We start from the raw sequence: 17940 nt of genomic DNA, 5'->3' as shown, positions 1-17940 counted from the left end.
TTAGATGAAGGCCCAGAAAACCTCAGGAGTTGAGTTCAAAGGGGGACAATTCAGAATGAAATGGAAGCAGTGTGAATGATGTGCCTCTTCTTAAGCCATCAGGCTGGGGTCCCTACTAAAAGAGACATCATATTTAACAGCCTTTAATTGATAAGCCCTGTGGAGTAGTGCAGGGCCTCAGAGCTGGCCCAAAGGTGGCAGCTCAGTGCAGACACTTGCTGGCAGCCCCCAGTCCCAGCCAGGTGTTTCACCACATCAGACCTCCTGTCCTGCAGATTCACCTGCCTAACATTTGACTCTGCTTTATTTTAGACTGATATTTTCCTACTGAGCCGTCAGGTTTTGCATAGCAGTGAAACAGCAAGAGCTAGCACACAATCTATTTGTCTGATGCTCCCTTTTTTGGGGAGGATGGGGTTCACTGGACCATAAAGCAAAAGAGACATGCAAAGGCCCCTGCAGCATGCAGAGTTCTTCACCCCTGTGTCTGACGAGGCACTTTTGGGTGAAATGAGCTCCCAGCGTGGCTGATGCTGCAAAACCAAACACTTTTCCTGTGATGTGCCAGCACAAGCAAAGGTGGGCCTTAGGAAAAAACAGCCTCCTCATCAAAGCTGTTGCCTGAGTAACAAGGACCACTGTACATACAGCAAAAATTTCTGAAATGACAGCCCAGTTTGGCAGTGACCTTAAAGATTACCTAGTTCCAAGCCCCTGTCATGGCTAGGGACACCTTCCACTAGCCCAGGTTGCTAAAAACGAGCCTGACTTTGAACTCTTCCAGGGACAGGGCATCCACAACCTCTCTGGGCAACCTGTTCAGTGCCTCACTACACCCACAGTGAAGAATTTCTTCCTAATATCTAATCTAAACCTACCCTATTTCAGTTTAAAGTCATTCCCCATTGTCCTGTCTCTACATGCCCTTGTCAAAAGACCCTCTCCAGCTCTCTTGTAGCTCCCTTTAGGTACTGGAATGCTGCTCTAAGGTCTCCCAGGAGCCTTTGCTTCTCCAGGCTGAGCAGCCCCAACTTTCTCAGCCTCTCTCCAGGTGCTCCAGCCCTCTGAGCATCTTCATTACCTCCTCTGGACTTGCTCCAGCACATTCAAATTTTTCTTATGTTGCAGGGCCCCAGAACTGGACATTATAATCCAGATCGGGTTTCACACTACTTATCTATAACGTACCCTTCTAAATGGTGTTCATCAACATTCAGACTCTTACAATGTCTATTCATTTAGTCTCAATTGCAATACATAAAAATCCAAACCTGGCTAACAATTTTTTAAAATAATTTACAAACAGAAATACCAAGTTATTTAGCTAACAACATATTGAAGTGGGTCATCCCATTGCTGAAGAGACACAAATATTCTAGGGGGGGAAAAAAGGCATAAGAAATAAGCCTCAAATAATTTTCCTCCATGGACAAACCCTTTGACATGGAAACTTCCAGCAGCTGTCATGCTGGGCTTCTGTGCCTCAGTGCACCAGCCACATGCAGCAAAGACAAAGCTGATGCATGGCAGGCAAGGTTGCGAGTGGAGGTTGCTGTCATCCATGCTGGGGTTTTGCAAGAGGACCTTTATTTTGTGACTGTTGCACCCACCTCAGCTGACACCTGACCCATGCACTCTGGCTGTGAGGCTGTTTTGGAGCCAGGCACAAGGCTCTCACCAGACACAGGGTCTCCGTGTGGAAAGCAGAGATGCTCAGTGACTGTGCAGTGCCTCAGGTAATGCCCTTCCTTCTATGACCTCTGCCACCTAAAGAAATGAGACAGTGTGACAGAGGAGTCACCCCAGCTGTGCAAAACAGCTACGGTCTGGTTGCCATCATTACAGCACCTGTTTTGCCCATGTCAGTCCTCCCTGTGGGTAAGGAGTGGGAAACAGCCATGCAGTCCCTTTCCACAGGCCCTGTGGAGCAGAAGGACTTGGCCCATTCTGCCTTCCTTGTGGCTCACAACATTCCCAGCCATGCCACAGCCAGCCCCCTGTGTCTCCTCATGCCAGGGAGGATGGGTCAGTGCAGTGCTCGCACATCAGTTGTAGCAAACATGTGGAATAGGGTCTTGCTCCATTTGCACACCAGCCATGGCAGCTGGACACATCAAGGGCCTCTCTGCAACCCAGGGTCTCAGCTTCAGCTCCCAGGGCTAACACCCCCCCTACTGCCAGGCAGGAGACACCTGTGTAATGAAAGCTTAACCAGGGTGATCAGTAGAGATGGAAACCCTCTGAAGCCAAGCACTGCGGGGGTCAGCAGTCTCAGCCCCATCAGTAAAGGGCCAGTTAAACCCTTCCTCACCCAGCCCAGTTGCTAAAGCTGGCACCAGCAGCTCTGCACAGATAGCAGTGTAAAGAGGAAGACTGCACGTTCCAGCTGATAACAACCTCTGTGCAAAAGCAAGAGAAATGGCTTATTCACACAACTCCTGGTTTTGGCCATGAACAGCTGGCTTTTAGCAGTCTTCCCACTACACAGCAGCCCCCAGCAGGCATCTGGAGTATTCTATGAATTACCAGAGCAAACATCACACACTAGCATCGTCACAACACAGAGCATGGCTCTGACACTCAGTCAGCTTCACAGATTTTCTCAGCCTTCAGGTCACCCCACTGGGTTGCCCAGGTCCATAACCAGCTTTTGGGGGTGTACCACCTCTCAGAAACCCTGCAGAGATGTAAGAGGGTTGTGGATGCTCTTCCCAGTGGGTGGGAAATCCCTGCCCTTCCTTTCTGGGTATCCTCTAATGAAGAAGAGAGGCAGGCAACCACCCAGGTGTGCAGAGGTAAATGCTGCCTTACTCAGACACTGGCTCCATCTTCGCATCTCTCTCTATGTCACCAGCTAACCTGGCTGGCACCATCACCTTCTGACTCATAGCTGCCTGCATTTCTCTCAGGAGAGTGTTGGTATTAACAAGCTTGCAAATTGCTGTTCTGCAGGGCATTTAAAGGCTCAGTAAAAGCAGACATCAACAAAATAAAAATCTACTCCAGCTAATCCAAGTGCCTAAAAATAGAGTACAAAAACTGCTCTGCTGTGATAAACCCACGTGTATTTATAAAGTCACAGAATTGTATCACAGCCACTGAGCTGAAAACTTCAACAGTGACTATTAATATAAGATGGGGGAAGGTATGTTTCAAAAGCCAGACAGAACAGGCATAAAGTTGACACACAGCTCCTGATGGCCCATGGACTGCTCAGTTTTCAGCAGTCCACCCGAAACACAAAGCCAGCACATGATGCAGTCATTAAAATGCTGAAGGAGGCTCTGACCAGTCCTAACTTCTCTGACTGTGCCCTGCTGCCATGGAAGCCTTCTCCACAGGCTCAAGGAGGGGGCTCACTTTATGCCAAAGGAGGACACTTGCCTTCACAAAAGGGACACAGCTGTGCAAACTTCAGCATAGTCTGTGTTTAGTTGCTCACAGTTTTGGACCTGATAGTTTCCATGAGGAGCAATATTTTTCAAGGCAATTTGAACACTTCCTTATTCCAGGATCTGACAAATGCTAAAAAGCCCTCTGCCCTCTAATCTCTTTTATGATGCACCATAATAGACTAACAGATGTTTGGGGTGAAGTTAGAGATGAATGAGATTATGGAGCCAGTTTTATGCAATAGTCAGGTCAGCCATTTACAGCAATCACTTTTGTCCCTAGAAATCATCAGGTCAGCACCAAAACCCCTTTAGTAGTTCTGCCACAGAGCCCACAGCAGAAAGAAAACTCCCAAGTCATCTCCTCAGCATGTAGTTGTGCTCCCAGCTGGAGGGCTGTTAGTTTATTTCAGAGAGAAAGTAACACATGCATGAGGCCTGCAACATCCGTCTGAGACACAGGACACAACAGCTACCTTACGGAGAAACACGTCGCGTGGTCAAGGAGATCTTGCCTCGCGCTTGTTACATAGAGGGCACATGTTGTACAAAACCACCACTGACACACACACTTCCCCTGTGGCTCAACACCTGCTCCCAAACAACAGTGCAGAGGTGTCCTGCTGGGGCACTGAGCCAGGGGACACCTGGCTTTACCCTCTCCCAGCCAGCAACCCTACCACAAACCACCATCACCCACTGCAAAAGTAACTGCTTTATTTCCTTTCATTTCCCATGAGAAAATAGCCCAAAGCCCATCTAATCAGGGCAAATGCACACAACTATTATCCGGGTTCCTGCATCTTGATAACCAGCATAGGCATGGAGACCTGTCAGATGTCACACATTGGGAAATGAAAGGACTTCCATCACATGATGGTAACAGTACTACGCGAACTCATTCTATCACTGTTCCATAAATATCCAGGATAGCTGGGCACCTTAGGCTGCGCACAGCTGAGTAAGAGGGTGCCTGTCACCACCAACACAGACTGGTTGTGCACTGTGACCCATGGGCAGCACTGCACCTCAGGACACTGGAGTTGCTCATGTACCACATGCTGCAGGGCAGGGACAGCAAGCCAAGAACAGCCCTCAAGTCTGCACCCTTGTGAACAGCCAGCTCTGAGTGTCTATGTTCTATTTAGGTTGCACAAACCTCAGCTAGTTCTCAGTGCGTGGTCCATGCATGAAATTCCTCATGGAAAACATTTCACACAGTGCAGTGTGATAAGAAAAATATTTCCACAAATGCTTCAACATCTTCCAGTGCTATAAGGCATCCAGGTGTGGATTTAAACAACTTTAAAAAGTAAAAACTAAATATTTCTGTGTTTCCCCCTGCACAGGCTCCAGGCCAGGTCTGTCAGAGCACCTGTGTGCCCCTGAGCACTGCTGGGACAGACTGAGCAGCAGAGTCAGGGCAGTGCCTGCATCCCTCACCTCCCCGGTTCATTTCAAACCTTTACCAGATTTTCAGAACCAACCTCCTCCTTTCTCACTCAAACCCAAAGAGAGTTTTTAGCATACTGCTGGGTATGAGGTCACTGCAAGGCATCCAGAGTAGGGAACAAGTCTGGCAGCTAACCCAGCAAATGAAGGTCACTGCTATAAAGCTATTGAGGTGTCTGAAGGTCTTTCTTCCCTCCAAGATCTGTGTTCCACCTGCTTTGCAGCTGTCATATTGCTTAAGTAAATCAGTAGCCAATAGCTTCATTCATGTTCCATAAAGAGCCAGAAAGATTTTCTTCTGGGGTTATGCACAGAAGAAAAACTGTGGTTCATAAGCATCATGCTACAATGTAGTCACTTCTATCCTGCCATCACACACTTTTGTGAGACAAAAAATTGCAACAAACTCTGCCTGAAAATATTCTCTCCACAGTCATTAGACATACAAACATCTCCCAAATGACCTCTCAGATTTTAAATTTAAAATTAAATAAAATTTTAAAAATTCAATTAAAAAAATAAAAATAAAGCCTAATGGGGAAAAAGTTACCAGGGTATAATGGCAAGTGCTTTGGTCCAGCCACTACCTGAACTTTACAGCTGCATGCATGTGGGTTCAACTCCAAACTTCATGACATCTAATGTCAGCAATCAGTAGACACACAGACGTGCTGGCACTCTAGGTGGTCCTGCTCACTTAGCTCTACATATTTCAACTAAATCAGCATTATCTTTTTCTCCCATCCTGCCATAGTCAGACCTTGTACAATCATGGTGAATTTTTTCAACATTTTTAATTATTTGCATTTTTGACTGTTTAAGCAGAGCTGGCTCCAAGCACCTTTGCAGAACATGCCTTTGCTGTGAATGCAAGCAGTCTCTAGCAATAGAGTTTAAAGGACATAGAAGGATGAGGTAGACAAGGATTGCTGCTGACAGCCAGACCCAGTGCTTTTCCACCTGCAGAGCTGAGCTGCTATGGGGCAGGGAGGCAGGCTGGAACTGGGGTGCTCACACCTCCCTTGTCACAGAGCCTGGCACTGAACCACGGGAAGATGAACAGGATTAGAGGCTGCAGGTGCTCCTTCCCTGAAATTGCTCTCACAACCACTAATTCTCTTCAGGGCAATATTTCTCTTACCTTGCTGTTACCTGCTCATTTAAAGCTGGAAAGAAGAGGAATGTGCATGCTTACTCCTGCCTCCCCCAAGGGCAAGGAACAAAATGCTAACCCGTACAGGGCCAGGCTGGGTTATAAACACAGATGCTGATGACTCCTGGGCAAATATTTACCAGCAGGAAACCTTACAGAATCACAGAATACACTGAGTTGAAAGGGCTCCACAAGGATCATTGAGTCCAACTTTCAGCCCTGCACAGGACCATCCATAAAACTGCTGACAGTGTCTGTTATGAGCTGAACTGAGGCTCTGGACCTAAAAGCTCTAATGAACATGATTTCCAGAGGATTCAAATTCTGCAGCTATTTACATGGTTGAGGGCCGTTCACTGTAAGCATGAGATGGGAGGACCTCAGGTGAAGGGAAATTCCACTTGACATGTTGTTTGTACCCATCTTTGCTCCTGAGCCATTGCTGTGGGAGGGAGCCAGATGCCACACGTTGTTCACCAAAGTCCTCAGGAGCTCTGCAAGGAGAGAGACATCTGCTTCCAGCCAGCCCTGGCTCTCCTCTCTGGGGCCAGGACCAATGGAGTCCCTTTGCCTGCTCAGACTTTTGCTGCCTCCACTGCAGCCTGAAAAGGGCGACCTCGGGTGACCCAGGCCATGTTTGCCATTTTTCCCCAGCCAGACAGACAAAAGCAATGGAAGATTTAACATGTTTTGCACATTTGCCCAATGCAATTAGCAACAGGCTCTTAGCCGAGGGGCTGCATTGTCACACTCAGCTGGAGCCAGCTAAGCTGATTTGTCCGTGTTCGCAAAACTCCCCTTTCACAGGCCAATGACTACAGTCAAAGGACAAACCGATGAGGTCCCATGTTGGCCGCAGCTGCCAAAAGGTCCACCCCCTCCACCTGGCCCTACAGGGAGACTGGAAATTTCTTGGTCACTGTTGGGCAACCAGGTCCACGCTGCAGGAGCTTTCAGGCTCTCTCATTCTCCTGTTCTGCACTGGAAGTCTTCTGCCCCAGATTGGCTGGCCAAGTGGATAAAACACCCGTGCCAGCACTGTGGGCCAGTATTTGCAAACTACACGATGTACAAACACAAGCATAACCACCACTTATTGTTGGCCCAGGGGAAAATGCTTGCACTCTGCAGCACTCACCACAAGGCACAAAAGGAGCATCAGCTCAGCAAACACAGGATGCTCCACACCCACCCAGTCACTGAAAGTTTGCTAAAGGAGATGCTGTATTAACAATAATAACAACAACAACAAAAAAAAAAAAAAAGAAAAAGAAAAGAAAAAAAGAAAAGGGGGGGGGAGGGAGGCAGGGGAAAGAAAAGAAAAAGCTAAGAAAAAGCTCTCCTCTTCCCGCCAAAAATTATGCAGCAGCAGGTCCACAGAGTGTCTGCCAGATGACCCGCTTGTCACACTCATAATTGCTTCCCATCTGGTGTCTGGAGCACACAAAGCCTGGCCGTTTGCCAGCGCAGGACGACGCACAAACTGGCCTACTTCTGGTGACACGGGCCCTCCAGACACCGCTGATCTCCTGTTTCCGTATGGCTGAGGAGAACGTGGCATTCATTTGTAAATTGCCGGCGGCTGATTTATCCGGCTATTCGGCCCCGCTCAGCCCAGCTCGCGCTTCCCCTTCGCTGAGCAGTGCAGCCCCAGCCTCGGCGCCGGGGCGAGTCCTCTCGGACACCGAGTTGCCACAAGCACACACTTGCCAGCGTGAGAGGTACGCAACAAGGACGCTGTCCGCCCGCACACCGCTCAGCTTTGAGATGAGCGCAAGCCGACTCATCCCTACGCGTACATGGAAGCACATCCTCAGCTGCTCCGATGTACAAAGCTGATTCCTTTTCCAAACTCTTTCCACCTAACGTGTATGCATAGCTCGTGCTGTTGTCGTGGTTTGAAGCTGGCCACAGCTGTTCAGACAGTTCCTACAAAGACGTCTGAGATACTTTGCATCACTGCTTAGGAGAAGTCCTTCAATAAGCACTTTTCCCCGAGTTTTCTTTGTCTGCTCTACCAGTATGTCCTATTGATAATTTTTGAATTATTTTTTATTTAATGCCTACTGGTGTAAGAACTTGATGCCCTCAGAAAGCTGAGCAAATATTCCTCGATCTATGTGACAGACCATTTCAAAGCAGAGTGCACAACACTTTAAGGGGTGCTCTGAAACTCTGATGGTTGTGCAACCACCAAACATCACTTTTACAAGGAGTAACTATGACCAAGTAACTGGCCAACGGTGGGCAAGGAAGTAAATGCTAACTAAGCAGAATTCTCTCTCCCCAAAAGAGAAAAGCACCCCTTCCCCTCAGACCATGACACGGGACAGTCACACATGTCCATCACTGCCAGCCAATACACAGCCCATTTCCATCTTGCTTGCACTAAGGCCATTAACATCCATTCTCTCATAATCAGGGGGTGTGATGACACAGGAAATCAGAAGTCAGGTAAATAATCCAGAGGACTCTAAAAATAAATCCAAATTAGAACCCAAAATTTCTGTAAAACATAGTAGCAGGTAGACAGAACTCCCATTGCAATAGCAACTGCATCACTGAGGTGATTACAGCCCAACAGTGGGCACTGTCAGAGGGCTCCTTTCAGTTCTGTACCTCATAAAAAACACACACAGCAATGAAGCAGAAGAGAAAATGAAATTAAAGAAAACCACACCACCAACACAAGCTGGAACTGAAGAATGCCATATTCCACATCTCTTACTCCAGATGCAGAGAAGCTGCACGACTGCGGTTTCTTCATTAAGGTGACACAGCGGGTATGAGCATTTGGATTTTTACTTCATACAAAAATGTAAGATTGTGTATAAATGTCCAAAGCTTACCTGTTCTTCCAACACATCATGCTAGCAGAACTACAAGGATCCCATTGTTCCCTTCAGCTGCAGGGCAAGAATCCAACCCACTCGAGGGATCAGCTGGCTGTCTCCAGGGGAAGCCACACAGATCAGTATGCTGCAGCTTCAAGAGGGACCAATCTTTTGGCTCTGCTGGCACAGAAACAGTAATCCACAGCTTCCTCATGAAAGTAAGCATTTAAGCCCATAAAGCTTCAGCTTATCCAATGTCAAGGAAACTTATGAAAAAAAATTAAATGAAGTCTAGCGTTAGAAGACAGCAGTGTATATTTTCTGCCTAGGTAATGAACCATATCAGAGTATTCATCACAAAACCAAATGCAAGAATCAACTTCAGTTTCAAAATTTTTGTTGTTGGCATTGTGTCTTGGTCATAGGTATGGTGCAACCTTGGTCCATTAATATTCAGTGTTAAAACCCTTATTTCACAATGCTTGATTCATTCAAGGCATTCGATCAGTTTTAGTTTGGTGCAAATCTAGTAGTGTTATTCTCATGTAAAATCTGAGTAACAGCAGTAGGAACTGGGATTATTCTCACCAATCAATTCCTTAAAGACCACTTCTTCCAAGTAAAAGGCAGACCCATAAGAAAAGCTTCCAGTTTTCATATAATAAAACTTAGGATTGTAGATCCTGCCAAACCTGCCTTGCTGGCTGTCCATCTGCTCTACTTTGTTTCACTGAGGAAAGTCAATACAGAAAAATTAATTTCCTGCATCATTGGACTTTGCTTTCCTTTACCTACACTTCACCCCCATTTCAGACAACAGCAGCCAGCCATGACACAAACAAAAGCCACCTCACTCGTCCCAAGTGATGGAAAACTTCACACTTGCAAACAAACATGAGCAGGTTTGCAGGTTACTCATATAGTGGCCTGGCTACAACAGCTAAAGCCCCTGTAACAGTCAAGAGTTTGCTCATACAGCTTAAAGCTAGATGATACAAACTACCAGGACCTATTTCTGAAGAAATGGCTCATGTTAGTCCCTCTTGTCCCTTTCCTTCAACAGATTACCTTGTCATTTATATTGTCACAAAACTGGGAAAGGAAATCAAAATTTTGCATTGAATGCCCATGTTTCTATCAAAATAACAGTGTTCAAGTCTTACACTAATTCAGATTAATACATGTTTGTGAGAACTACTTAGGAGAGGAAAAAAAATAAAATCACACTGCACAACTTACACTTGCATTTACCTCCCAAGACTCAGGCACACATACTAAAATACTTCTACCCTACAAATGAAAGGAATGTAACTAAAGCTTTACACAGTCAGCATTCATTCCTCAAATTGTCTTCTATACATAAAAATCTGTGTTACAGCTTTGAGAGACAAATATAAACTGATAATCAGATACAAGTAGGCTTACATGCAGGTTGGATTGAAGTAGGTATTGCCAAGGGACTCCAACCTGCTGTGTAACCCACTGATTCCCATGTCTGCTGCCTCTGCCCAGTTCAGAGAACACAGGTCTCTTGCAGTTCCACAGGCACACATACATGTTGCTTTAACGAGCACTGTGTGTTACAGTTTTCAAACAAAAGACACTTACAGTAACCTGGTACATAGATGCTTTATTTCTGACATTAACGCAGTCTGTATTGTGAGATTCTCTTACATAAAAGAAAAGTTTGTAGTACAACAAAAACTAAGATAAACAAGGCATTTGTTGCACATTATGTCAAACCTTAGAACAAAAATATGGTGTAATATGTATTTAGGTTTCATGCAAGTTTGGCTGCTGCATGTACAATTTACCTATAAACTGAAAGAAATGCAAATGCACACAACATTCAAAAAGTAATAAGATGCCTGACACATGAAAGATTAAAACCTTCCTGCTAAAGCAACAAAGTAGGAGTTAACTAAACGATCCAACCAATACCAACACAAATTATTACTACTTACCATAAATCTATGCTTAAACTTGGTATAGGTAGTTTTGATGATACCATTTCTACTTCAATATACCAGCCAGATTCTAGATAGTCATTCTGTCTTAATGTCTGATTTCATTTTTTGTGAATTAAATGCTGTCTCCAGAGTTACATGTTGCTGTTAAATCTGTTCTGGTAATGCACACCTAAATCTAGTATTGCCAAGAATTCCAATTGGCTCCTCTAAATTTTGCTAGGTGAGGAGTAATCCTGGCATGATGGGCCTTTTCTGATCCCTTGCTTATAATAAGATTCCCGCCCCCCCTTAAAATTTTGATGTGAATTAAAAATTGCTAAAAATGTTTGTGCCTACTACTATCAGAGCCAATATCAAAAAGCTCATAAAAACAAGGATTGTATAAGCTCTGAGATGCTTAAAAAAAGTTTAAGAACCCATTACCTTCCTTGTGCCACTCATCACATGTTAAAATTCTCCATTAATTAATTCTTCTCTACCATCTTTGATATTAAAGTGTTAGGAACACTTTCCACACCCTGCATAGTACTGGTTGATCTCATAAAGTTAACTAGAGAACCTGACATCATGTAATTTTACATACAGTGCATATGATGCTCGCTCTTTCCATCTCTCATAGCAGCAAGCCGATTCTGCCACGATCTGTAGCAGCACACCCGGGAGTGGAGAGGAAGAGTGTTTGAATTATAAATAACTAAAACTACAGTGTACAATTCTATTTACCTGTCAGTATCTGTTGAGAGCACTCCATTATAACTTGCTCGAAATTAACTACATAAAAACCTCTACAACAAAAGCAAACCAAAACATTCCTTCAAAACCAAAAATAAAGACATAAAATAAGTGCAAATACCTAAAATAGGCAACTAAAGCAAGTGTTGTGACCTGTATACCTTTAAATAAGGACAAAGATTTTTCATAAATAAAAGAATGTTCTCTTTGCTCTTCAAACATTTAGTCAGTATATAATGGTCAAAGTTAAGTGCAGATACAATTGTTTTGAGATCCAAGGTGCCAAGTTTCTTTAAAAAAAAAAAAAAAAAGAATAAAATATATATATTGAAAATGCATTAGTTTTTAGTTCCTATGCAGGACAAAGTACTCCTCGGTCTCATATAAGACCCCACCATTTCTTTCTAAATATATTTAAACAAAGTACAGGAACAGTTGCTGTACAATACAGGAATACCTTGTAATTATGTTGTAGACCAACATGATTTTAGGGCTATAGTGCAATCTTTATGTAGATGTAACATACAGTATAGATTTTTACACTTCACCACTGTAATTCTTCTGCTATTTCATATATTTTAAACTTGTCCTTTTTTCATTTTAGCTGTTTTAACAGGAAACAACATTGGCCTCTAGACAACCTGCATACATATAAATATCTACATTTAAGCTTTGAAATGGAAATAAATTATAAAAACAGACTCCTTTCCAATTTACAAAATTTTCCTTGTTCCTACATACTGTACAATACATTCAACAATCATCTCATTTTGAGATTTATGAAGAAAATACTGATGCTTTACACTAAACTTAATTCACCCCCCTCTGCCTACTTCTAGTACCATTTGCAAATAAATATATTTAACACTGTAGTTAATTTCATTGTTTTGCAGCATACCAAAAAAATTAGTAGTGCAACTTTCTATCCTTCCTTTGTACTCCTTTCCATTGTGTTTCTTTATATACTAGAAATATGCTACATAAGCAAAAGCACATTCAGTCATGTATGTTGCTCGTTTGGAAACCAGTAACAACCTATGAACCTACTCTATATTGAAAATGCTCTAACAGATAAAAAAAGCGATGCAAGTCAAAAGAATAAATATGAAAAATAGACCTAAAAACTGTATGTTGTCAGTACTGTAATGTATTTTACCCTTCTTTATATTATAGGGGGTTACTCTTTTAATATTTAAAAAATTCACTGCAGAACTGTTTGCGGTATCCCTTCGTAAAGAATGTAAGAGCTTCATGTCTGTTCTTTGTCAGTCAAAAGAAGAAAGGAAGCTTTAAGGTAGCTTTAAGGTTTCCCTTGGCAGACTCTCTCAAAGTAAAGATTTAATTCCCAAGTATCGCACGGGAATGGCCTTCAGCATTGTTTCAGTTTCAATGGAAAGAGATGGTTGTCAGCTGCAGTGACCATCACAGTATCAGAGACCTTGAATTGCTGTTGGTAGCTGTGTATGTGCTCAGATACCTTCTTGCTTGCTCAGTCATGATAAGCTGGTCTTCCGTTTTTCCATAAACAACTGCCTCCCAGTCACGATTTGGCTGCATAAAATAAAATTCTGTTAAAAAGGTTCATTTAACAAATTAAATACTTCAGCAATTCTCATACAATGTTTCAGAGTAATAATAAGTTATTAAAGCCTAGCAATAGTATACTTGACTGAGAGGATCCAGTTCTACAGTACAATACCTAAAACCTGTGACAAAGCTTCCTCTCCACCCTTAATCCAGCTCCCAAGCAGTGCATCTGGGTTATGCTTCAAGTTCTAACACACAAAATGAAAAACACTCTTCAATAGTCTAACTAGTTCAAAATTAATACATAAAAGGGAAGCTAATTAAGTTCTCTTCTCTTTGAATATCTTCCTCTTTAAATGTGCTAAGTTCAGCAGTTTTTTTAGCAGGCAGAAAAACACATTACTGACAGCTGCCTGGAGACACCAAGGAAGATAAAATAATTTGGCAGCTGAAAAAGAAGATTGTGAAGAACTTTACTGAACCAAGTGGCAGCCATGGAAGAACGGTCAGATTTTTGGGGAATATATAGGAAATGGCAAAGGAATTAGGAATAAAAATGATGAATGGAATAATTAAGCTACTAGTCCTGCTTTTTCCATGAAGCAAAGACTACACCTTCACATGATGTACTGAACCTCGAGCTGATTCGTTTCAGCTCCAAATTGGACCTGGCACTGGCTGGTTGTAGCATGATGAACAATGCAAGATCCTCTCCCTCCCACATCGAGCTAGAAACTGATCCAAAGGATCAGTTCTGCATATAGATTCACAAAGAAAATTATCTCTGTAAATTTAGCAGAACTTGATTCATGAAAGGGACTTAGGGTTAGAGAGGCCACAAAACTGAGAGGGAATTTCTCTGGGGAAAGAGAAAAAAGAAAAAAGATGGTTCAATGAAAATATTTGTGAGTATACTATAACTCAGCTCCCCTTTTAAGTATTCCAAACACCATACTTCTGGGCCAGATAGATGTATTTACCTTAGCTGCAATTCACAGCGAAAGAAATTTTTCTTTTTTTTTTTTTTTTAATTTTAATATCACAATTAAATGAACTTTGTTCTTCCTTCTCATAAGAAAAGATCAGAAAGTAATAGTGTTGTCTCTGTACTTGAAAACACCATTGTTAAAGCAATTAAGTAGAATATGGAAGATCAGGCTCCAGGTATCCTGTCTTTTTTTTTAATTTATTTTTTCATTAATACAGAGCTGTAAATATTCTAAGAAGACAAAAAAACTTTATACATTAACTCCCTATGGGACAAACTGGAATTGGTACAAAGTAGGTCAAAGAATCTCTTCTTAAAGCTGGTGGTCAGGGACCTACACAGAGGAAAAACTAGGTTCCATGGTTTTACCAGTATGGAAAATATATGGATGTACAAGAACAGGGCCGTAACAAGAACAGTTACCAAACAGAACCCATGGATGAACTCTGCTTTAACGAAGCCCACTAGGCTTATTATGAAGAGTAAGCACCAGAGAAATTTGAGAAACTAAAGTCCTAAAGAAGTTTAGTTTGCACCAGGCCAAGTTTTCTAACTCCTAGTCTTGGGCACCCAGACCTGTTTTGCAGGTCTTCCCTACCCTGTTTTTGTTCCCCCACATCTAAATCTTAGTGAAACATCAGTTTGTTTCACTGAAACAAAGTGTGAAACATCAGGGTTGTATTTAAGGAACTTAGCTATGAAAAACACTTTGCAGACAAATGACCAACTTACAAGAAATAAGGATCATGGAAACACTGACTGAAACTGGATCACTGATTTCAACAATTCTAGACATTAGCGCAAGACAGAAACAAAACAACACAAAATTTCTTTATTAACCCACTAACAGAACTAACAGAATTCTTTGCATCCAGACCTGAAGAGCTTTCTCCATTTTGACATTTTTTGTAGCACATGCATTCAGTTTCTTCTTAATTACTGCATTTGCTTTGTTTGCTGTATTTGTATCCTGTTTTTCTGATGTCAGGTTACATCTGTTGTCCTGTATTTCCAACAATGGTGTCATTAATAAAGATGTGGTATATGCATTTTTTGACTATTGACAAAAAAGAGGGTAGGGAACAGGAATAATAATTAGTAATTAATACAAAAAGACTTCAACAGCTGTGTTCAGAGAAGCCAAAATGTAAACAAAGCAAATACTATCAGAAAGACCCTAGGAAAGAATCTGAAAAGAAAATGTAATGAGCCATATATGAAGAACTAGCCTGGTCCATACTGGAATCCACAGTCAATACTAAGCATAGTACAACAAGCAGCTGCTAGCATGGTTTAGGCATCACTGTGTAGACAGTTTCTTTACTCTAAAGCCACACTACTCTGATAACATTTTGTTAAGAACAAGATTTGATAAAGTGGTAACTACAGAACAGTTTTAAAGAAAAAAGCTTGTAATTCACTTCTAGGACAACCCTCATGAAAGTAAGGAAAAGGAGACTAGAGTCAAAAAAGTAAGATCACATCAGTTTCAGTGGGAGGAACTGCTTTAAGAACTGAAATAAGCACTGGATGGATCACTCCAGAAGAATTTTATATATTGGTAATGTCTATGGAAATAAAAAGAAATTAATCCAGCTTCAGTATACGAAAGTGCAAGACATATATATGTCAACTTTAAAGACCAAAAATTAGATGACAGTAACAGTGGCATAAGTAGTTGCATTCTTACAAAAACACCCCATTAAACCACCTTTAAATATTTATTCTACCTCAGACCTTATTCCTAAATTATCATCATATGGACACACAATTTCTACCTCAGGATTGGTATATTCTTCATTTTTAAATAAGATACTACACTATCTCTCTTGCTAGGAGTCAATGTTCCTGTTGCACCAGCATTTCTCATGAAAATGACGGAAAATCAACTTTTCCCGAGTCCCCTGCCTTTAACAGACCACAACGTCATGGTGCATCTTAAGCTAGACATCAGCGATACACAATATACCGTGCCTTAGCAAGATATTACTAAGAGAACACCAGGCATTTTCGTTATGACTGGAATGGCTGCAGCACTGCTGCTCCTCATAAGAGATGTTCTTGGGGAAGCTGGCAATTCCCACTAGGTGGCAGAGCACCCAATACCCAACAGGCAGATCCCAAGGCTTGGCACAGTCTAAGAGGCACTTCAGAAGGGAATTTGGAGAACCAGCTAGAAAGGAGCATGACTTAAGCGCCTTACACAGTCTTTAAAAAAAGACCTTGGCTCCTACATTCTGAATATAGCCTTAAACCTAATCAAGAAGCACAGACATTTACTCTTTAAGAATTGAACACATACACGCATTAAGAACTCATTAGAACAAAGTTTTCCTACAAGACTAAAGAATAAGCTATGCAATTATTCAACTGGAAAAACACCGAGCTGCTTTTTAAAGGACAGAGGGACCAAAAGAGCCCCATATCCGATTTCTCAATGTCTTGGTTATTGAGGCAGAAGTATTAAAATTCCCTTAGGCAGAGGGAGCACACAAACTTCATCTTTTACACGCTTGATATTCCTTAAAGTATTCCCCTACTATGCGAAGCAGGAAAAACTTGCTGCCTAACATGCAATTATGTATTTTCAGAACACATCTGCCAGACTGTCAAGCATGCATAGCACAAGAGCAAATGTCATCTTCCTGGTATATTACAGAGAGCTTCAGCATGCTGTGTATGTTAAAGTTTACAGGTAACCAGCATGGAAACAGCTTTGCTACAAACCTGTAAAGCATTCACATTATTTTACCTACTCTGAAGGACTGAAAGGAAAAATTCATGCATGAATTCAAGCCCAATGCTCACCTATTTCTTAAGTACATAAAATAGCATTTCAAACTGAAGGTATTTTTCACTGTCTAGATGCATTAATCTAGCAGCTTCAATCCAAAAGTTTATTATAGTTGACAGAAGACACACAGTTCCATATTAATATTGCTGCCAGTGATGCTCTTCAGTTAGCTTCATTTCATTCTTACCTGTACATCTAAACTATTATCTTCTGTTAAGCGCTGGGCCCCAACCTCTTCTTTTTCCTGTGAATCTAGGACCAGTGATTTTCTGACTTTTTTAGAAAAGTTGTGCTGAAAGAAACATTTTGCAGAGAAAAATTGTAAAATATAATGTAAAAGCAGTTATTCCCTATTTGAAATTACTACTGTCATATTACCTCCTGCTTGCAGTTTTTATACAAAGTGTCATCTTCCTCCTTGGGAAATATATCTGTTCCAGTTTCCTCTTTCAAAACTTCCCTAATGTCTTCCTCCGAGAAGGCAAGTGGTTGTGACTAAATGTTAATTAAAATTGAAGAAGAAAACACATGAAGTCTATTAGTTGCCAGTTCCTACCATATTCTACTTTCAGCTAATGTAGGCCAGAAGAGGGATCTTGCAAAACATAGCAAGAAAGGACCTAAGCTACTGTAGTTAAAAAACCACAGGGCTACATTTCAAAGCTATGAAGATTTTTTTAAGTTCATTTTACTCCACATTATTTCTAGCCAGATAAAACATATACATGCACACAGTGCTTCAAAAATGCAAGGTAGCATTGAAGACAAACTACTTGTTTGCACTTATTAGTAATGGTTATCCACTGATGGAATAATTTATATACACTAAATACCTACAAAAACACATATGTGTATATATATATGCATAAAAACATACTAAAAAACTGTGCTAGAAATGTATAACTGTTGTTATGAAAAGAATTTACACCAATTTTAACACAAATCTTTGAATAAGACATTGATAGCCCTAAGTACAGTACAGAATTTCACAGAAGCCATACAGATGGCTCCTTTGTGTACCAACAGGAGAAGAATTCCCTTAAGCCCTCAAAATTTGATTTTGAACAGGAGGTTAATAGTGGACAGAAACAGGAATGC

At 41.8% G+C, this 17940-nt stretch overlaps 1 protein-coding gene across 1 annotated transcript in view; it reads right to left on the bottom strand.

Annotated features, from left to right (window-relative positions):
• Nucleotides 1–10441: 10441 nt before the first annotated feature.
• MYBL1 (MYB proto-oncogene like 1) overlaps nucleotides 10442–17940 on the bottom strand; it is a 25852-nt gene continuing 18353 nt past the window's right edge. Inside the window, exons 13-16 of the mRNA XM_017731162.1 lie at nucleotides 17221–17337; nucleotides 17030–17134; nucleotides 14926–15105; nucleotides 10442–13084 (exon numbers count right to left, since the gene is read on the bottom strand). Of these exons, the coding sequence (XP_017586651.1) occupies nucleotides 12956–13084; nucleotides 14926–15105; nucleotides 17030–17134; nucleotides 17221–17337 (531 nt within the window). The 3' untranslated portion in view covers nucleotides 10442–12955. The remainder of the gene's footprint in view (nucleotides 13085–14925; nucleotides 15106–17029; nucleotides 17135–17220; nucleotides 17338–17940) is intronic.

Source organism: Corvus brachyrhynchos, unplaced genomic scaffold, assembly GCF_000691975.1.
Source record: "Corvus brachyrhynchos isolate BGI_N302 unplaced genomic scaffold, ASM69197v1 scaffold961, whole genome shotgun sequence".
In the NCBI taxonomy this organism is placed as follows: Eukaryota; Metazoa; Chordata; class Aves; order Passeriformes; family Corvidae; genus Corvus; species Corvus brachyrhynchos.
The sequence above is the reverse complement of the archived record's forward strand: the minus strand, read 5'-3'. Positions and strand labels throughout refer to the sequence as shown.